Here is a 27,221-nt window from a genome sequence, read left to right on the forward strand (position 1 = left end):
TCCTTTGTTGAGCCTATCTTTGCATGAAATGTTCCCTTGGTATCTCTAATTTTCTTGACGAGATCTCTAGTCTTTCCCATTCTGTTCTTTTCCTCTATTCTTTGCACTGATCGCTGAGGAAGACTTTCTTATCTCTCCATGCTGTTCTTTGGAACTCTGCATTCAAATGGGTATATCTTTCCTTTTCTCCCCTGCTTTTCACTTCTCTTCTTTCCACAGCTATTTGTAAGGCCTCCTCAGTCAGCTATTTTGCTTTTTTTGCATTTCATTTTCTTTGGGATGGTCTTGCTTAGCAAATATATATTATTATTTCCAGTTTTTTTTTTTTCCTGAGCCATTCCTGGGGTAAATGTGAAGTGAACAAGAAGTATCTTAGCCCACTTCTCTCAAACTGTAGTCACATAATCCAATGAATAATAAGTGCAATCTGTTAAATATAATTTTAAAATATCTGTCGATGAGTTTTCTTGTGTCACTTACTATGAGTGGTTTCTTTATATCCACCTGAAAATACGTCATCTGAATTGACAATAATTTTCTAATTTTTTAAATCATTCATGCATTTCCTGGCATATATTTCACACTTCATGAATTTAGGAAATCATATTTCACAGAACAGCCAGAGAAGGTATTAACGTGTGGATATTACTCCATCGTGACTCCCAGCCTATATTAGAAATGCCTATGTTTATTAAAAATCATAGCAAACTAGCTACTTCTTCCATTGGCAACAATAGATACTCTGTGCAATGTCAAAGGGTAGAGCTTTCTCCTGAGACAATTCTGAATAAATATAATAAAATTCTTCTGGCACTGAGAGAAAACAAAATCCAACATGCAAGTCAATCAGGGAGAGTCTTGATTCGTTTTCTTCATACCATAAAACTAATTGGATACATCGTCAAAAACTCTATGAATAACACCTTACACTAACACAATGTTATATGTCAAGTATATCTCAGTAAAAATAAAGTAAACAAATATGTTTCAGTTACAAAATTAATCAACATGGATATTAAAATGAATTAATATGGCCCTGGTGACTTGGGATTCAAGGTTCAATGTTATATCCAAATTTAACTTAGAAGTAACATTCAGACACACATAGTGCATCCTTTTAATATTGTGTGTGTGTGTGTGTGTGCTCAATCGTGCCTAATTCCTTGCAACTCAGAGTTAAGTATAACAAATAATTTTTCTAGTTATTGAAAACTAACCACCAAAGTTTCCTTAATATAACTTTGTTTTCTTATTAATGTCTTCAACACCGACTGGTTTTACGTGTTGCTTATTTGCATTTGTAGTACCTTAATGTGTATTAGTATGTATATATATATATGTATATATGTATATATATATATATAGAGAGAGTATATATATATATATATATATAGAGAGAGAGAGTATATATAGTATGTAAATACACAGGCAGAATCTCTGTGGTTTGCAGACTATCTCTAATCATATCATTGGTGACCTTCAAATAATTCTTTAGGTTTATGCTTATTCTAAGGAATTATATACATTATAAATATGAATAGAGTCTTAGTTTAATAAAATCTTTGTGACTCTTTGACCTCAGATTTATTTTCTATGGGAAAAATTTATGGGAAATTTTTTTTCATAGCATATGACAAGTTTGTATGGTATTAATGTCATTGTGAGGCTTCCCAGGTGGCACAGTGGTAACGAATCCACCCGCCAGTGCATGAGATGCAACAGACATGCATTTGATATCTGGTTCAGGAAGATTCTCTGGAGAGGAAAATGGCAACCTCCTCCAGTATTCTTGCTTGGAAAATTCCATGGACAGAAGAGTCTGGTGACCCACAGTCTGTGGGATCACAAAAATTTGGACGTGATTGAACACGCGCATGCACACACACACACACAAAATGTTATTTATAGTAAAACAATCCACCATGAGTGTTTGAGTGTTACTTCCAAGTTAACTTTGGACATAACATTGGACCTTGGATCCCAAGTCATAAGGACCATATTAACTCATTTTACTATATGTTGATTAATTTGTAACTGAAAAAACTTTTTAAAATTTATTTTTATTGAGATGTAATTGACATAAAACATTATGTAAGTTTAAGGCATGCAGTGTTTGTTCAATATAACATAGATGTGCGCGTGTGTGTGTGTGTGTGTGTGTGCGCGCTAAGTTGCTTCAATAGTGTCCAACTCTGCAATCCCATAGACTGTAGCCTGCCAGGTCCCTCTGTCCATGGGGTTCTCCAGGCAAGAATACTGGAGTGGGTTGCCGTGTCCTCCTCCAGGAGATCTTCCTGACCGGGGGACTGAACCCTTGTCTCACGTGTCTCCTGTATTGGCAGGGGGGCCTTTACCCTTAGTGCCACCTGGGGAGCCCACAATATATATGTCACTGCATGATTGCTGTTGTAGTGTTCCCTAGCACCTCACTGGGTCAGCTCAGTGCAGTCGCTCAGTCGTGCCCAACTCTTTGCGACCCCGTGAACCACAGCACGCCAGGCCTCCCTGTCCATCACCAACTCCCGGAGTTTACCCAAACCCATGTTCATTGAGTTGGTGATGCCATCCAACCATCTCATCCTCTGTCGCCCCCTTCTCCTCCTGCCTTCAATCTTTCCCAGCATCAGGGTCTTTTCAAATGAGTCAGCTCTTCACATCAGGTGGCCAAAGTATTGGAGTTTCAGCTTCAGCATCAGTCCTTCCAATGAACACCCAGGACTGATCTCCTTTAGGATGGACTGGTTGGATCTCCTTGCAGTTCAAGGGACTCTCAAGAGTCATCTCCAACACCACAGTTCAAAAGCATCAATTCTTCGGCACTCAGCTCTCTTCACAGTCCAACTCTCACATCCATACATGACCACTGGAAAAACCATAGCCTTGACTAGACTGACCTTTGTTGGCAAAGTAATGTCTCTGCTTTTTAATATGCTGTCTAGGTTGGTCATAGCTTTCCCTCCAAGAAGTAAGTGTCTTTTAATTTCATGGCTGCAGTCACCATCTGAAGTGATTGTGGAGCCCCAAAAAATAAAGTCTGCCACTGTTTCCACTGTCTCTCCATCTATTTGCCATGGGACCAGATGCCATGATCTTAGTTTTCTGAATATTGAGCTTTAAGCCAACTTTTTCTGTCTCCTCACTTTCATGAAGAGGCACTTTAGTTCTTCTTCACTTTCTGCCATAAGGGTGATATCATCTCCATATCTGAGATTATTGATATTTCTCCCAGCAATCTTGATTCCAGCTTGTGCTTCTTCCAGTCGGACACAGCTGAGACACTGAGCAGGCATGCATGCACGCAGGCTGCCTTAATAGAACACCATACACTGGGTGATTTAAGCAACAAAAATTTATTTTCTCACAGCTCTGGAGGCTGAAAGTCTAAGACCAGGATACCAGCGTGAGTGGACTCTGGTAAAGACTTTCTTTTTGGCTTTTAGATGGCCACATTCTGACCCTGTACTCACCTGGCCTTTCCTCTTGCATGTGCACAAGAGCAAGTGGAGTAGGAAGCAAGCTTACCTGTGTCTTTTATTATAAAGACCCTAATCCCATCAAACCAGAGTCCCACCCTCATGACTTCGTCTAATCCTAATTACCTCCCAGAGGTCCCATCTCGAAACATCATCACATTGGAAGCTGAGATTTCAACAAATGAATTTGGGGGAAACAGGTGTTCAGTCCATAGCAAGGGTCATCATATAGTTCTCTGCCATCACCGCTGTTAAGCCTGGAGGCTTCTTGGAGACAAGCACTAATTCAGCGTGGTCCAGATGGATAAAACTGTCTTTTGGCGTCGTATGTAATTCAGCAGTGACTCTTACATAACTACAGTGAGGCGAGACAGTCTAACCAGATTCAGATTTTACTGCCAAAAAGTGTACTGGTATCTGGTTATGACAGATACATTAAAAAAAAAAAAAAGAAAAAGAAAGAAAGAAAAGCTAGAACAGAACCAGACTTTTCTTGTAAATGTTTAGTTTGGAACTGCCTACTGACTTTGGACTCACTTTTCTATGTCTTGGTGAATTTGGCACACAGAACAGCATGTAGTTTTAGACAGTTTATTGGCAGGCTTCATCTTGGTAATGCTCCTGAACTTTTCAGTCTCATATACATTCTCCCTGCGATTTGATGGTTATTACATTATTTTTTATTAATTCCAAGCAGATCTTAGGTCATCTCATTGTATGTGTTGCAAAGAACTTTGCAATAACTTTAATAAATTTACTGTTTGGTACACTGGAAATTCACTTTAGTCACTGAAATCAACGGATTATGGTGTGTTCTGTACATAGTATCCACAGTGAAAAATTCCCACTTCTGATTTTGAGGCTTAAAAATTTTAAGGTTTTGATCCGTATGGTATTATACTTGTAATCACTGTGGCATTCTCCTCATCTGTATGCATGAGTCTGTTTATCAGGGAGGGTGGAAGTGGGGTTAGAGGATGAGCAAGAGGGATTGATATCAGATTCCTTTATCACGGATTAGTCAGAGGCCTATATTGTACATAGATTATAAATAAGCAACTTCTGGAAAGTATAAAAAACTTCTTACAACCACACACCTGGCAGGGACTTTCCACCTGGAATATACAGAAAAAGTTTAAGTCAAACAAATGAAGCATGGTATGGAAATATGTTGATGGTGATGAAAGTGAAAAGTGGAAGTCGCTCAGTCATGTCTGATTCTTTGTGACCCCATGGATTATACAGTCCATGGAATTCTCAAGGCTAGAATACTGGAGTGGGTGGCCTTTCCCTTCTCCAGGGGATCTTCCCAATGCAGAGATTGAATCCAGGTCTCCCTCATTGCGGGCAGATTCTTTACCAGCTGAGCCACCAGGGAAGCCCAAGAATAAGAGAGTGGGTAGCCTATCCCTTCTCCAGCAGATCTTCCCAACCCAGGAATCGAACCAGGATCTCCTGCATTGCAGCTGGATTCTTTACCAACTAAGCTATCAGGGAAGCTGATGGTGATGGGTTAGCAACATAAGCCCAAGGGGGACAAAAAAAATCTATGTTGTTCATGTCTGTTATACCTAGGATGGGTGAAAGGCAGTAGACACTGTAGGTGTTCAAGAACTATTTGGTGAGTGAATGATAGAACAATCTCAAAATGACTAAAGGAAGACCCTGCAAGAATGTAAAATTCGGTCATTTATAGAAAATTGCGTGGAAATCAGGCTTGATTTTAAAAAACACCACAGAATCAAGAATTAAAGTCCAAGTCCAATCTAAGGCGAAACAAACTCCATCTGTTGAGCAATTAAGGGACATATACCACAGAGCATCTTCTGGCCTGGCAGCTCTTTCACTCGGGATCCCTGGGCCTGCCATGGTCTTTTTGCTTTCACTGGATATGACGTGCACAATTTTTAACTTAATTTCTGAAAACAGATTTTACCACCAGGTGAGTGAAAGAGACCTGAGGTCTGGGTAATGAATTTGCATTAGCACATAGTTTTGAATTTCTACCAAGAGTGTGATTTTAAACCACGCAAACCCCATCTTGGGACTTCCTTAGTGGTCCAGTTAAAAAAATGAACCTGCCAATGTGGAAGATGTGGGTTCGATCCCTGGTGGAAGAAGATCCCACATGCTGCAGAGCAACTAAGCCCATGTGCTACAGTTACTGAAGCCCAAACTCCAAAGCCCAAACTCTAAAGCAACAAGAAAAGCCTCCACAGTGAGAAGCCTGAGTGCTGCAACTAGAGAGTAGCCCCCGGTCGCCACAACTAGAGAAAGCTCACGTGCAGCAGTGAGACCCAGGGCAGCCAAAAATAAATAAAATATTTTTTGAAAAGAGCTTCTTTAAAAAAGAAAAAAGACAAAACCCCTCATATCTCAGTGATTAGCCCCAATTTGCTTTCTGTGCAGTTTCCTGTTTGTTTCCCCAAGTGGAGTTTAAAGAGACTCACTGAACTACTCTGAGGACCTGAGACAGGGACAGATGTGTATAAGTGTGTGCTGCTGCTATTGTTACTATTATTGTTACTACTACTACTATTATTAACCAGTTTAGGGATTTTAACTCCCCATTGTATATTGACTCTTGTTGTAATACAGTCAGTTCACTTGGTTGTAGAACATATTTCTCTAAGGCAAAGAGCGTATCGCATGAGATACTTTGAGCAATTAATGCATACCATGGATGTGTACTTAACTGACTGTACATATTAAAGCAAATATTAATTAGGCAAAATAGTGGGTTTTCAGTAAGAGATACAAGGCTGTAGAGTTAGATGCGGGAGGTAGCTATTTTTTAGAATGGATATACAAAGAGATCTTTCAGAGAAAACATCAGATTTCCCCTTGCAGTGAGTAGTCTACTGGCAATTAGGGAGGATGGACTGGGATCCTCTTGAGGTGAACCGGAACGGACAGACATGTTCCAGTCTTCCTGAAACAATTGTTCTCTTCCATTCAGTGGGAAAGTGAAAGTCGTTCAGTCGTGTCCAGCTCTTGGAGACTCCATGGACTATACAGTCGATCGAATTCTCCAGACCAGAATACTGGAGTGGGTAGCCTTTCCCTTCTCCAGGGGATCATCCCAACCCAGGGATCGAACCCAGGTCTCCCGCATGGCAGGCGGATTCTTTACCAGCTGAGCCACAAGGGAAGTTCAGTGGGAAAAGGACAAAGCTAAAAATGAGAGCACAAGGCAAAGGAAGTCTCTGTTTCTACAAAATAACCTAAATTTAGCAAAGCATCTCAAAAAGTCATAAATTTTTAAGTTGTTGCCTTTAAGCAAAAAAAAAATGTAATAGCCTTTACTAACTGAAATAAAAAATAACATATTTGTCATTTTTTTCTTACCATTTTTATATAACCAGCAGAGTATAGGTATATACTTATAATGCTGGAAACTAATTAATGTATCACTTTAGGGAAGGAATAAAATAGTTATCCCGGTTCACATCTCTTATCTTGATTCATAGCTCAGATATTTCTATTCCTGGAGCATTCCTGCAGCTTTGGTGCTAAGAAAATTGCTAGTGGGTGAAGAATGATTCTGCACTCTCTCATCCCTCACAGTTTTCACACCATTGCCATTAGTCTAACTTTGCTTTCGCGCCACCTACTGTTCAAAGGTCCTCACTACTACAGCTCAACTTCATTAGAAGCAAAATAATACAGGAAATAACAGGTCAGCTGGGCTTCCCAGGTGGCTCAGTAGCGAAGAATCCACCTGCCAGAGGAGCAGATAAAGAAAAACGGATTCAGTCCCTGGGTGGGGAAGATCCCCTGGAGAAGGAAGTGGCCACCCTCTCTAGTATTCTTCCCTGGAAAGACCCATGGACAGAGGAACCTGACAGGCTACAGTCCATGGGAGCGCAAAAGTCAGACACAATTTGGCAACTAAACAATGACAACAGGCAAGCTACCTTAAAAACAGTGTGCCTGGGGACAGGCAATGAAATGAATAGTTCATCATGGAAACACAAACAGATTTCTTCAATATGTATTTCTTATTTATCATTATTGTCTCATTGATTTATTGCATTTAATTCACATTTTATATATTCTATTTATATGAGCCTATAAATTATACTTGACATACTCCATATATTGAAATTACACACGTGTGCTCAGTGGCTCAGGTGTGTCCACCTCTTTCCCACCTCATAGACTGTAGCCCCCCAGGCTCCTCTGTTCATGGAATTACCCAGGCAAGTATATTGGAGTGGGTTGCCGTTTCCTTCTCCAGGGGATCTTCTGTACCCAGGGATCAAATCCAAGTGTCTTATGTCTCCTTCACTAGCAGGTGGATTCTTTACCATTGAGCTACCTGGGAAGCCCCATTGAAGTTATATTCATTTTATATCATTTCTCTAAGGATCTAGAAGGATCCTTAACTTTGAAGGCAACACAACCCAACAACCTAGTCACAGATTGGATTGGATTAGAGTGGACTAGGTATGAATGGAATCAAAAAATGGAAGTGCTTCATTGCAATAATAGATGGCACTGCATATCCTGCAGGTTGTGGTGCTGTTATTGCTCATGACTGTGCTTTCAAGGGGCTGGTGCTTTACTGCATATCTAGAGAAACACAGAGGGGCTATGGACTGTATGAAACCGAATAACTTACCAGAAAAGAAAAAAAAAAACACTAGTATCTTTTATTTTGCTTTACCATTAAGATTATTTTATGTCTATCTTTTCAAAAAATATTTTGGAAAGTATTTTTAGGAATACGTGAACTTGAACACAGTATTTAAGATGTCCCAGAAACATGATTTTTATTTTCTTTACTAGCCTTTAAGATGGTTTCTATATTGTCTATTAGAAACATAATAGAAAAAAATTCATTTCTGTAATTGTAAAAAGAATAAAGTTGGTTAAAGATAGGTCCTATGAGAACACCCCCCATGTAAAATGGTTGACAGTATATCCTACCAGCCCCAACCGGCTCTGATATTAAAATGGAAAACCTCAGCCCTTGCCCTGTGTAATTCTGAGGTAGATGAAGTCCCATGGTCTTTCAAGATGCTCCCTTCTTCTCAGACTTCATCCTCTGACCTCTGTTCTCCCTTAGCGTGTTGTCAGTTTCCCACTTTGGGCTCTGTTTACCTGCCTTGCTTTAATCAGAATGGCTTCTTTTATTCTTCATGTTCAGTTCATTCTTACACTCCTTCACATCTTAGCCTAAGCATCACTTCCTCAGAGAAGCCCTTCAACTCCTGAATTAGTCATTTTTTGCTATTAGATGGCACCCAATACTTTTCCGTATTATCATTCACACACTTACAGTTAGATACTTGTGTTATTGACTTTATATTTCTGGGCTCCAAATCACTGCAGATGGTGATTGCAGCCATGAAATTAAGATGCTTACTCCTTGGAAGGAAAGTTATGACCAACCTAGACAGCATATTAAAAAGCAGACACATTACTTTGTCAACAAAGGTCTGTATAGTCAAGGCTATGGTTTTTCCAGTGGTCATGTATGGCTGTGAGAGTTGGACTATAAAGAAAGCTGAGCACCAAAGAATTGATGTTTTTGAACTGTGGTGTTGGAGAAGACTCTTGAGAGTCCCTTGGACCGCAAGGAGATCCAACCAGTCCATCCTAAAGATCAGTCCTGGGTGTTCATTGGAAGGACTGATGTTGAAGCTTAAACTCCAATACTTTGGCCACCTGATGTGAAAAGCTGACTCATTTGAAAAGACCATGATGCTCAGAAAGATTGAAGGTGGGAGGAGAAGGGGGCGACAGAGGATGAGATGGTTGGATGGCATCACCAACTCAATGCACATGGGTTTGGGTAAACTCTGGGAGTTGGTGATGGACTGGGAGGCCTGGTGTGCTGCGGTTCATGGGGTCACAAAGAGCCGGACACAACTGAGCAACTGAACTGACTGACTGGCTTGTTTTATTAGGGCTTTCCAGGTGGCACTAGCAGGAAAGAACCCACCTGCAATGCAGGAGACAAAAGAGACACGGGTTTGATCCCTGGGTAGGGAAGGTCCCCTGGAGGAGGGCATGGCAACCCCCTCTAGTATTCTTGCCTAGAGAATCCCGTGGACAGAGGAGCCTGGCGGGCTACGATCCTTTGGGTTGTGAAGAGTTGGACACAACTGAAGGGACTTAGCCTGCATCACCTGTGTTCTCTACTTTCCGTCTCCTGCCCCCACCAGATTATAAATTATGAGCAGGCTAGAATATTCCTTAGGGTCCTAGCCGTTGTGTTTTCTGTAATTTCCACTACAGAATAGATGCGGGGGAAATAGTTGAGGAAATCAGACTGAGAGTCCAAAATTGAGAACTGAGATGCCCATTGTTTCAGTCCCTGTGGAACTGTGAAGTCAACTCTGCTTCTATGTCACCCTTGGGGCAAGAGAATAGCCACGGAGGCAGGAAGTCCCAGTGCCTGGATCCCAGCTTCTGAAAGACCTTTCAGCGACTCATCACTTCCCGAAGCAGTCAGGGAGTGGAGTGTTTGTTCCCACAGCTTACAGAATCCCTGGTCTTGCTCACCACCGCTCTTCCCACTTCCTGGGAATCAATTGACCTTTCACCCTCCCCCTGACCACCACCTCTCCTTCCCATGCTCCTTCTCCCCACCAGCCCCCAAGAAACAAAGGAAAAGGAAACCAAAAAAATCCCCAAAACAAACAACTGCCTCTTCCTATCTCTGCTGTCAGCTATCTTCATGGATTAACAGGGGATACAGAGAACAAAATACAAATTAATATTTCACCAGATTATCCTGTTACTCTTGTATTCAGCAGAAAATAAAAATAAATTTTGCACATTACACAAAGGACACGTTGAGTTTTCAGTGCTTATTTTTGTAGCACCTCCCTTTGCTTTCTAAAAGACTCCAAGGATTCCCAGCTATCTTAGATTATTAGACAAGCAATCATGCTGAGAACCATCTTTAAAATGAGCTTTTCTTAAAAATTTAGAACATGCCATACTAAACTTCATGTGTCTGTAACCAATTACCAATGTATTTTAGAGAATAAGAAATGAATTTAGGATCCAGAGATAATTAATTTTGTATTAATTAATATACACATAGGGCTTTCCCAGTGGCTCAGGGGTAAAGAATCTGCCTGCAATACAGGAGATGTAGAGACAGCTTTGATCTCTGGGTCAGGAAGATCCCCTGGAGTAGGAAATGGAAACCCATGCTAGTATTCTTGCCTGGAAAATTCCATGGACAGAGGAGCCTGGTGGGACAGGGATCGCAAAGAGTTGGAGACAACTGATCACATACATATGGAGATTGGGCATTTGGGGTATGCTGCATTATGTTTTATTTAAAATCTGGCACATATATTCTCATTGTTTTATGAAAGTAACATTCTTGTTTAACATCAGATACACCCAAAAGATGAGTGTTTACACTTTTTAATATTTTCAAACCCCACTGAGGATTCCAAGTCCTTCTAAGTCCCTCTCTTCCCCACCTGTGGTAGCATCTAATAGGCATTACCTAAGTATGTGCCTCTTGAAAGCTGGATTTACTAATTTAATTGCCAACAGAATACAAAAGTCTGACTCTTAGATGTATATTTGATGAAACATTAATCAAATGGTGTAAAGTTCACTCCATAAAAAATCTTCATACTTCTATCCCCACAGCAACACGGATGTACACACAGTGGCATCACTTCTTAAACTGTATCTCCGAGAACTCCCAGAACCGGTTATTCCTTATGCCAAGTATGAAGACTTCTTGTCTTGTGCCAAACTGCTCAGCAAAGAAGAAGAAGCTGTAAGTTGATGCAGCGATTTCTTAAAATGCTATTATTTGGGGGTTTTGTAAGTGTTCCTTATCTTTAACCTGTAAATTTTCCTTTGCCCTGTGTTTGGATTGTTTTCCACTATGCTAAATATTGACATTACACACAGTTAGATTATTATACTTGTTAGATTTTTACACAGTTAGATTTTTACACTTGGGCTTCCCTAGTAGCTCAGCTGGTAAAGAATCTGCCTGCAGCGCAGGAGACCAGGGTTCGATCTCTGGGTTGGGAAGATACCCTGCAGAAGGCAAAGGCTACCCACTCCAGAATTCTGGCCTGGACAATTCCATGGCCTATATAGTCCATAGGGTCGCAAAGAGTTGGATACAACTGAGTAACCTTCACTTTCACTAACACAGGTCCCATTTACAATCCTCTCTCTCATCAAAAAGGAAAGTAGAGCTGAACAAATGAAATCAGCACTCCTTGCCACATTGCCCCCTAAATGCTAAAAATTGGAAGGACTCTCACTATATTAAGGCTACTAAGTTTAAGTTTTGTGGTTTGCTAAGTGAAGTCGTTCAGTCATGTCCGACTCTTTGCGACCCCAGGGACTGTAGCCTACCAGGCTCCTCCCTCCATGGGATTCTCCAGGCAAGAGTACTGGGTTACCATTTCCTTCTCCAGGGATCTTCCCAACCCAGGGATCAAGCCTGGGTCTCCTGCATTCCAGGCAGACACTTTAACCTCTGAGCCACCAACGAAGCCCCAAATAACCTAACTATAAATAAGTATTTTTCCTTTTCAGTCAGTTGTGAACAAATGTTAAAAATGTTAAATCTGTTTCTCCACAAATAGTACTCACAGAGATATTTGAAATGCTTTCACATCTTTTGAAAATATTTCTGAAATGCTCTCTGTGATAGTGGCAAGTTTTTAAGACAGGATCCATCACTGGTAATAGGTGAAACTAACAAGAACAAAACAAAACAAAAAACAGCATGCCCATTTCCCATGTACTTTCATTCCAAGGTCAACACTTAGATAACATGAATTCTCTTCTTTATACTCAGGGTGTTAAAGAATTAGCGAAGCAAGTGAAGAGTTTGCCAGTGGTCAATTACAACCTTCTCAAGTATATTTGCAGGTAAGAATTGTCCTAAAGACAAAATGGAATTTAAAAAGACTGTATTTATACTGACAATAGTTCATTTTGACAATGAATAAAAATTAGTTGGGTTTCCCTGGTGGCTTACTGGTAAAGAATCCGCCTGCCAACTCAGGAGATGCAGGAGACGCAGGTTCAATCCCTGGGTTAGGAAGATTCCCCTGGAGGAGGAAATGGCAACCCACTTCAGTATTCTTTCCCAGATAAGCCCATGACCAGAGGAGCTTGACAGGCTGCAGTTCATGGGGTCACAAAGAGTTGGACATGACTTAGTGACTAAAATAACAAAACAACAAAAATCACTTAACTGCTCTGAGCTCCAGTGTCGGCCTCTGTAAAATTAACAGGTTTGACAAGGTGATCTCAAAGGTTTCTCTGAGCACTAAAATTGCTTGACTTTGTAATCTGTTGTTTCTCAAGTCTCTCTGACCTCTACATATTAAAGATATGTTGCTTTGAACTTCCATCAAAGTTGTTTGTAGGAGCCTGCATGAGAATCATTTGTCTAAGAGTCCAGATTCTACCTCTGACTACTTACATGTTTTTATGCAACTTTCTTCTCCTCTTTGAGACTAAGCATCCTAATAGATAAAAGGGTAATGAAAGCACACATTTCACATGATTGTTTTAAACATTAAGCATATTACACTATTGATACTATGTATAGATAAATAATGAGAACCTACTGTGTAACACGGAACTGTATTCAGTCCTCTGTGGTGACCTAAATGGGCAGGAAATCCAAAACAGAGGGCATATATATGTATATGTATAGCTGATTCACTTTGCTATACAGCAGAAACTATTACAATATTGTAAAGCAACTATACTCCAATAAATTTTTAAAAATTTTATATGCATATATATTTATACACATGATGAATGTTAATATATATTATTTTTTCCCATTTCTCTCAAGACTCACTGAAGAAAACATTGTAACTCAGTTTTGCTAGAACACTAATTGTGCCTCGAAATATTCTCTGTCAATGACCATGTTTAAGGCCAGGGATGGCATGTCCCATGTCTGTGCTGCTACTTCAGAAATCAAATATATATGATTGAAACACATTGAATTTATTTTTAAAATGTTATTGGAGTATAGTTGAAATACTTGAAGCATATTAAATTTAAATAAAGAGATTAATGATTAATAAGGCTTCCCAGGTGGCACAGTGGTAAAAGATGTGCCAGACAACAGGAAGCGCAAGATCAGGAAGATCCCCTGGAGAAGGCGATGGCATCCCACTCCAGTATTCTTGCCTAGAAAAGTCCATGGACAGAGAAACCTGACAGGCTACAGTCCATGGGGTCTCAAAGAGTTGGACACGCCTGAGTGAGCGCACAACACTACTAATTTCATCTATTTCAAATAATCAATGGTAGTTTGACTTTTTGCCCTTTGATTTTGCTGTAATTTAGGATGTATAAGAGTCGTGAACATGTGGAAATGGGCACCTTTTTAAGAAACTCATGAGATAGTAGTCAACAGCCCAGACTCTAGGGTAAGATCACCAGGGTTCAGGTCTCAGTTCTGCCACTTATTAACTCTGTGTCCTTGGAGAAGTTTCTTAACCTCTCTGGTGTCTCATGTGTCTCATCAGTAAAATGGAGATAATAATAGTATTTAGCTCACACAGAGATGCTATGAGAATTTAATGTTAGCACAATGACTGGCACAGAATGAAATACATTATTTTAAATAACACACAAAGGAAGTTTCCTAAAAATACTTTTCTTGCTTCTTTTTTGTCTCATTGGTATAATCAATAAGCCATGAATTAATAGAAGCTCTTGTAGTAATGAAGAGGGGATGGGAAATGAACAAAAGCTGAAAGATTGCAGAAACAATCTCTGCTACTAAAATCATTCCGGGAAAGGGCTATTTCATGGCTCTTATTCTTTAGCACCTAACAAGTTAAAACAATTTGTGTTTGCAATTTCTCATATCAATAGAACCGAGGTTTTAATTTAAATCATGTTTGATGTCACTTTTTAATAGACTATAAATTTGAGGCTCACAAATTGACCCACAAGGGGGATTGATTCCTCTTCTCAGAAATAAGAGATTGTACCAGACAAGCTTATTTTTATAGTTCTCCAATTAAATATGTATATAAATTGGATATTTACTTAGAGATAAGAAAGAAATTCATATTCTTGAATCTCAAATCCACATTAGCATTATCCAAACACACTCGTTCCTGTGACTGACAGGGGAAGCCAAGCCAGGCCAGAGCAGATATTTTATATGATCCCTTATGATTCTGATCCTTAAAAATTTGCAATATATATTCTTCACATCTGGCAGAGAATGTTTGAATTTCTAAGTGACTGTGTGTCCATTATCATCTTTGAACAGACTCCGGTTCGTAAATTTCCCGATAACCCATTTTTTTTCCACTGACAAATCTGACCCCATTGTGTTTTGTTCTTACTCTTTTACTCAACAGGTTCTTGGATGAAGTGCAGTCCTATTCAGGAATTAACAAAATGAGTGTGCAGAACTTGGCCACTGTCTTTGGCCCTAACATCCTGCGTCCCAAAGTGGAAGATCCCTTGACCATTATGGAGGGTAAGTGAATTACTATCATATATCGTCATCAGAAGAACAGTCAGTTGTCTCTTGATTGTCCTGAACCTATTCTCCTGTGAGGAAACAAAAGAAATAAGTGAATCCATGGTAATTTCACTTATGGACTGAAGTTCTTCAAATGTAAAATCTCATGTTTGAGAGCCAGGCATTTTTTGAGGAGTTTACTAAACATAAGTCACTAAACATTTCCTCCATATTTTCATGAGAAAAATTAACAGAACGTTCATAAGTCATCTGTAAAATATCACACAAGAACTGGAAAAGTCTACTTCACTTTCTGAGTTTGATGCAATTTTCTGAAACCTCAAATAGTTATGCTTCTAAGTTAATATATTTTTATTAGTTCTGGTTTTATTGGACTGACTTCAAGAGGCAGAAAACATGGGCCTCTAAGATAATGCTGCTTATTTACTTTGGGTTGAAACATGAAGAATTTCTTGTTTTCTATATTATAAGATACCTCAAATTATTTATCACAATGAAAAGTTACTTCTATTTATTTTCAGCAGGTTTCCCTGCTAGAGTACCATTTCTTCTTGTGGGCATTAGTAGTAGCACTGATGTGCAGGTCTTGGCGAGCTTTGAGAGTAAGATTAGAGGATGGGAAACTCAAGTAAGCAGCAAAAAAGATAAAACTAGACACAGATATTATTCTGAGATCTGAAGAGGATATCCCTTAAGTCTTTACCTAAGAATTGATTTATGCTTGTAGGAGGGGACTCCGTGCTACTTTATGGGGAAGAGTGCCAGAAATCAGTTGTCTGAGGCTTTCCTGGGCCTCACACCAAGCCTGAAATAACTATTTCCCACAACCAGAATAGAAAATCCTGACATCGAGACATTGCATAGAGTCCTCAAGAGGGTCTTACCTTGGTGATAATGTTAAAAGTGACGGACCAAGCTCTACAAAGCTTTTAAAAGAAATCCTAATGATTCAATAGAGGATTGAGGAAGAAAAGAAGGAGGAATAATTGGAGCACAAAAGATTTTCAGGGCTATGAAACTATTCCATGTGATAATGTAATAGTGGATATATGACACTGTGCATGTGTCAAAACCCAGATCACACACAGAGTGATTTTAATATAAACTATGCATACATGCGTGCTAAGTTCCTTCAGTTGTGTCTGACTCTTTGCAACCCTATGGACTGCAGCCTGCCAGGCTCCTCTGTCCATGTGATTCTCCAGACAAGAATACTGGAGTGGGTTGCCATGCCTTCCTCCAGGGGATCTTCCTGACCCAGGGATCAAACCTGCATCTTGTACAGCTCCTGCATTGTAGGAAGGTTCTTTACTGCTAAGCCACCAGGGAAGCCTGATATAAACTATAGACCTTAGTTAATAATAATAATATATCAATATTGGTTCATCAATGGAAACTAAAACTGGGCTTTCCTCAGATGGCAAAGGATTTGCCTGCAATGCAAGAGACCTGGGTTCAACCCCTGGGTCAGGAAGATCCCCTGGAGAAGGGAATGGCTACCCACTCCAGCGTTTTTGCCTGGAGAATTCCATGGTGGGCTCCAGTCCATGGAGTCACAAAGAGTCAGGCATGACTGAGTGACTAAGGCACACTCAGCAATGAAAAGGATGAACTACTGATACATGAATAACAATGTGGGAAGATGACAAAAGCATTATGCTAAGTGATGAAAGACCTGACTCTATAATTGTGTTTATATGAAATTCTAGAAAAGAAGAAAAGTATAGTGACAGAAAGCAGATCAGTGGTTGCCATGGGTAGGCGATTGGCTACAAAAGGACACAAGGGGATTATCTATAAAATGGTTAGATAGTGTTTCCAGGACTGTCATTTGTCAAAATTGATCATATGCCTCACAGATATCTTGTACATGTACTGAAGGATACATCTGCAAAGTAATTCATTGCAAAAAATACACATTGAAACTACATTTTAGAATGCTGTGTGTGTGTGTGTGTTTATTTGTTTAGTCATTCAGTCGTGTCCAGCTCTTTGCGACCGCATAGACTGTAGACGGCCAGGCTTCTCTACCCATGGGACTCTCCAGGCAAGAATGCTGGAGTTGGTTGCCATGCCCTTCTCCAAGGGATCTTCCCAACCCAGGGATTGGACCCAGGTCTCCCGCATATATATTAAAGTACCTAGGTACCTTTGAAGGAAAACTGAATTCTTATCCATTTCTTATGAAGACACAAGTGCTTGTAGTATGGTATTTAAATTCAACCTGTATAAAATTACATGAGCCTGGGGGAATTGTTGAAACATATAGTCCAGGGGGACTCCCAAATCTGCATGGATCCTTCAGATTGGCCTGGTGATCACAACCACTCTGAACTCATATAATTTTATACATCACCTCTCCGAACCTCGATTTTCTCATTTGAAAAACATGAAGTCTTATCTCAGAGCCTTGCATGCATGCTAAGTCACTCATGTCTGACTCTTTGAAAGCCTATAGTCTGCAGCCTGCCAGGCTCCTCTGTCCATGGGATTCTCCAGGCAAGAATACTGGAGTGGGTTGCCATGCCCTCCTCCAGGGGATCTTCCTGACCCAGGAATCAAACCCATGCCTCTTATGTCTCCTGCAGTGGGAGCAGGTTCTTTACCACTAGTGCCACCTGAAGCCATCTCAAAGCCTTATGAGAATATTAACTTAGAAGATGTTTAAGTGAAACATTTCCACCTAACACAGTTTCTCAAACTCTAACACACACAGGACCCACCTAGGGATATTGCTGACATGCAAATTATGATTCAGAAGGTCTGTGTGCAGCCCACTAGGCAATACCAAGGCTACTATTCTGTTATCACTGTTGTCTTATCATCTGGGGGCTGGTTGCTGCTGCTGCTGCTGCTAAGTCACTTCCATCGTGTCTGACTCTGTGAGACCCCATAGACGGCAGCCTACCAGGCTCCCCTGTCCCTGGGATTCTCCAGGCAAGAACACTGGAGTGGGTTGCCATTTCCTTCTCCAATGCATGACAGTGGAAAGTGAAAGTAAAGTCGCTCAGTCATGTCCGATCTTAGCGACCCCATGGACTGCAGCCCACCAGGCACCTCGGTCCATGGGATTTTCCAGGCAGGAGTACTGGGGTGGGGTGCCATTGCCTTCTCCAGGGGGCTGGTTAGAAACATAAAATCTCATGCCCTACTCAATATCTACATTTTAACAAAATCTCCAGATAATTTTTATGAACACTTACGTTTGAGCAGCACTAGCCAGCATCAGACCTGACGCATTGCTGATTCCTGATCTAAATATGTTAGAAGTTTTGAATCATGACAGAAATGTGCAGGATATAACACATTTCTTCCTATTCAGAATTTGAGTTAGGCCAGTAAGTCTCCCATTCTTTACCAAGGGGCCCCGTGTGCTTGTTGGGCCAGACTTTTGACACTCAGCCAGGCAGTTTACAACTTTGCTTTAGCATTCTGGTCCTGCTTGTGCAGAGCTCCAGGATCAACTGGAAATGAGACCTTGGGGTCTCCTCAGTTCTTTCCCGAGTATGCACACAGCCCTAGGTATACACAGAACCCTATACATACATGTACATAATCTTCTGAATCTTCAAGTATATAGCAGAGCTTTCAACACCTCCTATGGAAATCTCTTCAGATTTTCCTTCTAAGCTTTTTGTTTAGCCTGTTGTTTTGTCTTCAACAGTTATCCACTTGCTTCAGGCAAACATGCTTTTAAATGAAAAAGCCCCTAATTGTTTTTGACAAATGCCCCTGAGAAATGTCACTCATTCTAGTCAACTCCTTAGTCAGACAAAATGAAGACAAGCCTCTTGAGTGGGGTCTTCCAGGGAACCACCAAACAAGTCAAATTACAATTCTTTGGGAAGGGGGCTTTGAAGGAGTTCCAAACCAGCTTTTTCCATTCCAGTGGCTGCTTCACTTCTGGTTCCCACTAAGACTGAGGGTTGTTGGTTTTCAAGGCTACTGCAAGAAGGAGGATGGGAATAGGGTGAGTTAAAACACTACAGAGCTTGCTGCTCTTTACCAAGAGTCAACAATTTAAAAAAAAAATTAACACTCTCCAGATTACAGCAAGCCTTTCATTAATTTCCAAATTTCTAATATATTGACTGGGAACATTTTTGTCAGTTACTTTTATGGAAGAGAGGATTCTCGTACATCTTTATTACACCATTTTGGCTAATGTCACTTAAAATGCCCTGAAACTTTTGAATGCTGAGCAAGAGTTTTATGGAGTTTCATTTACTTGCTATATTATGAAGACAGACCACATATCCACTAGAGATTGTAGAAGGTTCCGCTTCAAGGTGCCATTAAACTATCTTGATATTTTGAGGCAGTTAGATGAGAGATCACAGTGACTTCTTTAGAAAAATTTTTCATAATTAAATGTCAAACTTACAAGAAATGGTGTGTGCCAATTAACAGCCTGTTCTTTGGAACTAGTTAATTCTGGTTTTAAGCTCTTCTTGTTCTCCTTCATAGCTTGGGGCATTGGTCAAGTTACTTAACCTTTATTAGATAGTGATAATAACAGTATCTATTCATAAATTTTTTAAAAATCCGACTAAACTAACAAAAGTAAAGTGCTTAATACAGTTCATGTTAAATGTTCAAGAAGTTTTTAGCTGCAATTGCTATTGTCTTCCTAACCTGGAGAAGGAAATGGCAACACACTCCAGTATTGTTGCTTGGAAAATCCGGGGACAGAGGAGACTGGTGGACTACATTCCATGGGGTCACAAAAGAGTGGACACTACTTAGTGACCAAACAACAACAATAATTGCTATTGTCATCATTAAAAACATAGTTTGGCACTGCTAATAATAATGCCGAATGTGCACCTAAATACGGCTCTTTAAAAGTCACTTTCAAAATAGGAGATAAATCAAAACTGTTTTGCTCATACTCCTTTGCTTTCTTCGCAATTCCAGGCACTGTGGTGGTCCAACAGCTGATGTCAGTGATGATTGGCAAACATGATCGCCTCTTCCCCAAAGATGCAGAGCTGCAAAGCAAGCCCCAGGATGGCGTGAGCAACAACAACAATGACCTTCAGAAGAAAGCTGTCATGGGGCAGCTACAGAACAAGGAGAACAATAATACCAAGGACAGTCCCGTAAGGCGGTGCTCTTGGGACAAGCCTGAGTCTCCCCAAAGAAGCAGCATGGATAATGGATCCCCCACAGCTCTGCCAGGCAGCAAAACCAACAGCCCCAGGAACAGCATCCACAAGCTGGATGTCTCTAGAAGTCCCCCTCTCATGGTCAAAAAGAATCCTGCCTTCAACAAGGGCAGTGGGATTGTCACCAATGGGTCCTTCAGCAGCAGTAATGCTGAAGCACTCGAGAAAGCCCAGACCACCCCCAATGGGAGCTTACAGACCAGAAGGACCTCTTCCCTGAAGGGGTCTGGTACCAAAATGGGCACCCACAGTGTGCAGAATGGAACCGTGCGCATGGGCATCTTGAACTCTGATACCCTGGGGAACCCCGGGAATGGCCGCAGCATGAGCTGGCTGCCCAATGGCTACGTGACCCTGAGGGATAATAAGCAGAAAGAGCAAGCAGGAGAGTCGGGCCAGCACAACAGGCTCTCCACCTATGATAACGTCCACCAGCAATTCTCGGCGATGAGCCTCGACGACAAGCAGAGCGTCGACAGCGCCACCTGGTCCACTTCCTCCTGTGAGATCTCCCTGCCTGAGAACTCCACCTCCTGCCGCTCCTCCACCACCACCTGCCCGGAGCAAGACTTTTACGGTGGGAACTTTGAGGACCCCGTTTTGGATGGGCCCCCGCAGGACGACCTCTCCCACCCCACGGACTATGAAAACAAAAGCGACCGGAGGAGTGTGGGCGGCCGCAGTAGTCGGGCCACCAGCAGCAGCGACAACAGTGAGACCTTCGTTAGCAACAACACCAGCAACCACAGCGCCCTGCACAGCTTAGTGTCCAGCCTGAAACAGGAAATGACCAAACAGAAGATAGAGTATGAGTCCAGGATAAAGAGGTGAGGAAAACCTGGAGCCCCTAGTGGCCAGAGAGGGTGCGACAGCCTCCTGTGAGACAGGCTCGCCCAGGTTAAATCCTCTAACTCCAGTCAGAGACCCGGGTTCAGGTCCTACCTTCGCCATTTGTAAGCAGTGAGACTCAGGGAAAGTTCACTTCATCTCTGTGAGTCTCAGCTTCCCAATGTGAAAATTTTAAAATTCTAGTAGTAATCTACCTCAAGGTGAAAATTGCTCAGATGTGACCAACTCTTCATTCATGGGGATTCTCCAGGCAAGAATACTGGAGTGGGTTGCCATTTACATCTTCAGGGGATCTTCCCAACCCAGGGATCCAACCCGGGTCTCCTGCGTTGCAGGCATATTCTTTACCAACCTCAAAATCATGTTAAGAAATCATTACACATTGTCCTCAGGACAGAGCAGATGCTCAGTAATTCTACCTCTTGTTATTAGTAAAAGCATGGATTTAGGTTCAAAAGCTGGGGAGAGGAGTGGTAAGGGATGTCTGGTGAATAAGGAGTCTGTTATCACAGGAAGAGGATGAAATGAGAGCAAAGAAAAGTTGGAAAATAAACAGATCTCTGTTGTTCATTATTTCCATGTTTGAATGCTTAGGGTGAATGCTTGTATGCTCTCTCCCAGGCTCAGACCAGGCCACAAGGATTCAGCAGTGAGTAAAGAAGACGAAAATTCAGCCCTTGTGAAACAGGCTTACAGTCCCCTGGAAGAGATAGATAAATAAGTAAACTGATCCTATGCTAAGTAGAAGATTAAAGCAGGGAAGAGGGGTGAGAAGTGTTGCTGAGGGTAATTCTAAGTGTAGGGAGGCAATGATGCAGATATCCAGCAGAAGTGGAAATGCCCTGAGGTGGGATGGACAAGGAGCTCAGAGAGGTACCATAGAACCTTCAAGATCATCTTAATCTTTGGCTTTTACTCTGAGATTGGAATCCAGGGAAGTTGGTGAGAAAAGTGATAGCATGAAGTATATTCATATAGACAGGAAACTTGTAACCTGAATGGGAAGCAAAAAAATATGATTTATAAGGAAACCATTGTGCTGAAACCTAAGTGATACCAGTTGACATCTTCTCATAAAATATCCAAGAGAAGAGTTGGCTTAGCAACTTCAAGGAGGAAACCTGGGAAAGATAAGGGGCATTGGCCGAGCATACTGCCTTGACAATGCCCCTGACTATCAGATGCTCCTAGGTCTTGAGGGGTAGCTATACAGAAAATGGAGCCGCTGCCCCACAAGTACAGCCTTGTGCTGGAAACCTGAATATCAACACACTCCACAGTTTCACCAGGGTTACAGGAATTACAAAACTGATTGTTTTTCTGTTCACCTTTCAGTGTAGTATAGGGGAAGGACGTGCACTCTTAAGAGCAGGTCTGAGGCTCATTTCAGCCTGAAGTAGCCCCTCTAGGGGCCTCAGCCCCAGTCCCAGGCTGTGCCTTGGTTGGTAGACCCCTTCGTGTTCTAAGATCCTCATGGTACGTGAATGTCTTTGTCCTGTTCAACAGCTTCCATGACCCTAAACCACACATGGTTGTTTTCTTTATATATAAAGTTGACCTTCATGTATTTTAATGTTTCCCATCCATTTATCAATTATCAAGCCATAGATACATATTTTTAAGAGCTATGGAAAAATAAATAAAAATACATGTTAGATTGAAAAATTACTTTATTGGAAACAGAAGCTTGGTTCAAATTTTTCTAAATAATGCCAAGTGACAGGAGACTTAAATAAGAAGAAAAAATAGAGTTATCATCTTATAAGGCTACTCTTCTTTCTGAGTGTAGTTTATGGAACCAATGGCTACCAAATCTCTGAATTTCTGCCAATGCATGATGGTAAATTAGCACTTAGCAGTGGAAAGCAAGAGATGACGCTTGAAACTTACATTAAGATAGAACATACATTATTCTGAACAGCTGCAAATGTACACATTCATTTATGAGAACATTGGTGTTACATTTATGTTCTGAGTCTGTGGTGCATTTCAGAGACTTTGATGAAATAAAAGAATGTTTCAACAGAATATCATCTCATTGGCCTCTTTCACTGGCATTTTTACCGACTTGACAAGCAAAGAAAGAGGTCCATGATAAAACAGGATAGAGGATCTGCCATATGACCAAGCCAGGAAGTATAAGAAGTAATTGTTCTAATTATTGATCATTACTGTTTAAAGTTATATATTTCTCTTTCAATTCCTTTTTAACTCTACAAGTATTGAGACTAGATAGATAGATATGTGTGTACTTATATACATACATCCCTAGATAGATAGACAGCTAGATCATGGAGAAATAAATAGATATTACTTTATCAATCATTGATATATATGATTTTTAGTTTTTAAACATATGAGTTTAATGCTCTTCCCTCCCTCAAATTAGTTTCTACCTTTATCATACTGTGGTCAGATCAATTCATTTATAGATATCAGTCGTTTGGTCTGGTAAGAAGTATTATCTTATTATTGGTTTGAGATTATATATATAACCAATAGATCAAATCTGTTAATCAAGCTGTTCAAATATTTTGCATTTCTCCTAAATTTTATTTGCTATATCTATAATTTCTAACAAAGGTTTCTTAAAATTTCCTAATTCTTGTGGTTTATCTATTTATAATTTTGTTATATTTTGTATTGAGTAACTTGGGGCTATAGAACTAGATGAATACAAGTTCAGAATTGTTTATATCCCCCTAATGAATTGATCCTTTTATCATAAAATAATAGTAATAGTACTTTTTGCCCAAAATATTTTTCTGATGTTAATATTCCTATATAATTTCTATTTTGATTAATAACTCCTTGCTATATATTTTCCATTGTTTCAAGTTTTGTGTATCATTATTTGAAGACATATTTTTTTCAATCCTGGAGTACATTTATCCATCTCCTCTTTTGTTTATTTCATCTCCCTCATTTGCTGAATTTTCTCTCTATAACCCTTACTAAAGTAGGTTGGACCTTCTTAGTCCATTCTCCCTCTCCATCATTGTTAATTTCTCTTTCTTATATTAAATTTTCATCTTTTTTCATTCCATGAGGCATTTGGGTAGTTTTTCTCAAAGCTGTGTTCTCATTTATTTATTTCCTCTTCTGACTCAATTCTGTTACTTCACTGAGCTCATGAGTAGAGTTTTTGTAGTCTCTTTGCCATAAAGACTATTGATGTTCCAGACTCTTGGTTGAGTCACTTTAGCCTTCTGTCTCTCTTATACTGGAGATCTCCTCTTCCCCATGTGAAAAGTAAAAACCTAGTTGCAGCTTCTAGGGCTTCTGTCTGAGACAGATACCGCTCATGTGCTTTCACTTGCTGTTCTAAACTTGTTTCTTCCTTGGTTCTGATACCTGAAGATGCTCTTTTTATTTTTTTTAACTTTGTATTTTAAAAATATTTTTCTAACATATTTTTCCAACATTAGTCTGTGCTTGCAATGGGAGGGGTTTCTTCTATTTTCAACTCAGCCATTAGATTCCAGGAAGTTTCATACAGGTGCCTGATACGTACAAATGCATTAGTATATTTTTAAAGGATAGTCTTCCTTGATATTAAAGGTTGAGTTTCTTCCAACTTTTTCTTTTTCTAAAACAAATAACTTTACAAAGCATATAAAGAGAATATATTGGGAAATAGTTCTGGGTGAGAACCAGCACACTACCAGGTTTTTATGTAAAACACATGATCATGTGATCAAAATGGCCTTATAAACTAATTAAAAATCTTAGTTGCTTACAAAGGGAGAGCAGATTCATCTTTAAATGTTCTTATGATTATCTGGATGAAATAACATATGGGACTCATTATTTCAGAGCAGAAAAATAATTGAGATTTTAATTTGAAAATTATTAGATTAATCAGATTTTTGAGTGCAAAGTGTGCATTAGCCTCTCACATTTCAGTAGCATGGCAAATTCAAGCATACACTTGAAACTTCCACTCATAACAGGAGAAATTAAGATGCCAGCTATTACTAAGACATATCATCTAATAAAGAAGTGCTTAATGTTCCTTCTTGAACAACAGAAATAATAAGTTGTGTTTTGGAACTTAGTGATTATGGAGAAAACTTTATTTTTTAGGAAATTATCTAAAATAATATAGCCATCTAAAAAAGATACAGCTATCAATGTATAAAATATATCTATTAATATATAGAATACAGCAAGTGTGCTACATGCTGCTGCTGCAGCTGCATAGTCACTTCAGTTCAGTTTCAGTTCAGTCGCTCAGTCGTGTCCAACTCTTTGCGACCCCATGAATCGCAGCATGCCAGGCTTCCCTGTCCATCACCAACTCCCAGAGTTCACTCAGATTCACATCCGAGTCAGTGATGCCATCCAGCCATCTTATCCTCTGTCATCCCCTTCTCCTCCTGCCCCCAATTCCTCCTAGCATCAGAGTCTTTTCCAATGAGTCAACTCTTCGCATGAAGTGGCCAAAGTACTGGAGCCTCAGCTTTAGCATCATTCCTTCCAAAGAAATCCCAGGGCTGATCTCCTTCAGAATGGACTGGTTGGGTCTCCTTGCAGTCCAAGGAACTCTCAAGAGTCTTCTCCAACACCACAGTTCAAAAGCATCAATTCTTCAGCGCTCAGCCTTCTTCACAATCCAACTCTCACATCCATACATAACCACAGGAAAAACCATAGCCTTGACTAGATGGACCTTTGTTGGCAAAGTAATGTCTCTGCTTTTGAATATGCTATCTAGGTTGGTCATAACTTTTCTTCCAAGGAGGAAGCGTCTTTTAATTTCATGGCTGCAGTCACCATCTGCAGTGATTTTGGAGCCCCCCAAAATAAAGTCTGACACTGTTTCCACTGTTTCCCCATCTATTTCCCATGAAGTGATGGGACTGGATGCCATGATCTTCGTTTTCTGAATGTTGAGCTTTAAGCCAACTTTTTCGCTCTCCACTTTCACTTTCATCAAGAGGTTTTTAGTTCCTCTTCACTTTCTGCCATAAGGGTGGTGTCATCTGCATATCTGAGGTTATTGATATTTCTCCCGGCAATCTTGATTCCAGCTTGTGTTTCCTCCAGTCCAGCATTTTTCATGATGTACTCTGCATATAATTTAAATAAGCAGGGTGACAATATACAGCCTTGACATACTCCTTTTCCTATTTGGAACCAGTCTGTTGTTCCATGTCCAGTTGCTTCCTGACCTGCATACAGGTTTGTCAAGAGGCAGGTCAGGTGATCTGGTATTCCCATCTCTTTCAGAATTTTCCACAGTTGATTGTGATCCACACAGTCAAAGGCTTTGACATAGTCAATAAAGCAGAAATAAGTGTTTTTCTGGAACTCTCTTGCTTTTTCCATGATCCAGCGGATGTTGGCAATTTGATCTCTGGTTCTTCTGCCTTTATTAAAACCAGCTTGAACATCTGGAAGTTCACCGTTCATGTATTGCTGAAGCATGGCTTGGAGAATTTTGAGCATGACTTTACTAGCATGTGAGATGAGTGCAATTGTGCGGTAGTTGGAGCATTCTTTGGCATTGCCTTTCTTTGGGATTGGAATGAAAACTGACCTTTTCCAGTCCTGTGGACAGTGCTGAGTTTTCCAAATTTGCTGGCATATTGAGTGCAGCACTTTCACGGCATCATCTTTCAGGATTTGAAATAGCTCAACTGGAATGCCATCACCTCCACTAGCTTTGTTCGTAGTGATGCTTTCTAAGGCCCACTTGACTTCACATTCCAGGATGTCTGGCTCTAGATGAGTGATCACACCATCATGATTATCCGGGTCATGAAGATCTTTTTTTGTACAGTTCTTCTGTGTATTCTTGCCACCTCTTCTTAATATCTTCTGCTTCTGTTAGGTCCAGACCATTTCTGTCCTTTATCAAGCCCATCTTTGCATGAAATGTTCCCTTGGTATCTCTAATTTTCTTGAAGAGATCTCTAGCCTTTCCCATTCCGTTCTTTTCCTCTATTTCTTTGCATTGATCGCTGAAGAGGCTTACTTATCTCTTCTTGCTATTCTTTGGAACTCTGCACTTCAGTCATTTCCAATTCTTGTGCAACCCTATGGACTGTAGCCCACCAGGCTCCTCTGTCCATGGAATTCTCTAGGCAAGAATACTGGAGTGGGTTACCATGCCCTCCTCCAGGGGATCTTCCCAACCCAGGGATTGAACCTGGGTCTCCTGCATTGCAGGCATATTCTTTATCTCTGAGCCACCAGGGAAGCCCCAGTCCCTTGTATAGGAACCTTGCAGTCGTAAACTTTCAAAGA

At 40.4% G+C, this 27,221-nt stretch overlaps 1 protein-coding gene across 6 annotated transcripts in view; it reads left to right on the top strand.

Annotated features, from left to right (window-relative positions):
- Positions 1-27,221, top strand: part of ARHGAP24 (Rho GTPase activating protein 24) — a 574,044-nt gene that overhangs the window by 544,977 nt on the left and 1,846 nt on the right. For all 6 annotated transcript variants that reach the window (XM_069594606.1, XM_069594608.1, XM_069594611.1 and 3 more), the window contains 4 exons: positions 11,100-11,232; positions 12,277-12,350; positions 14,825-14,946; positions 19,870-20,947. In XM_069594606.1, the coding sequence (XP_069450707.1) occupies positions 11,100-11,232; positions 12,277-12,350; positions 14,825-14,946; positions 19,870-20,947 (1,407 nt within the window). The remainder of the gene's footprint in view (positions 1-11,099; positions 11,233-12,276; positions 12,351-14,824; positions 14,947-19,869; positions 20,948-27,221) is intronic.

Source organism: Ovis canadensis, chromosome 6 (assembly GCF_042477335.2).
Source record: "Ovis canadensis isolate MfBH-ARS-UI-01 breed Bighorn chromosome 6, ARS-UI_OviCan_v2, whole genome shotgun sequence".
NCBI classification, from domain to species: Eukaryota; Metazoa; Chordata; class Mammalia; order Artiodactyla; family Bovidae; genus Ovis; species Ovis canadensis.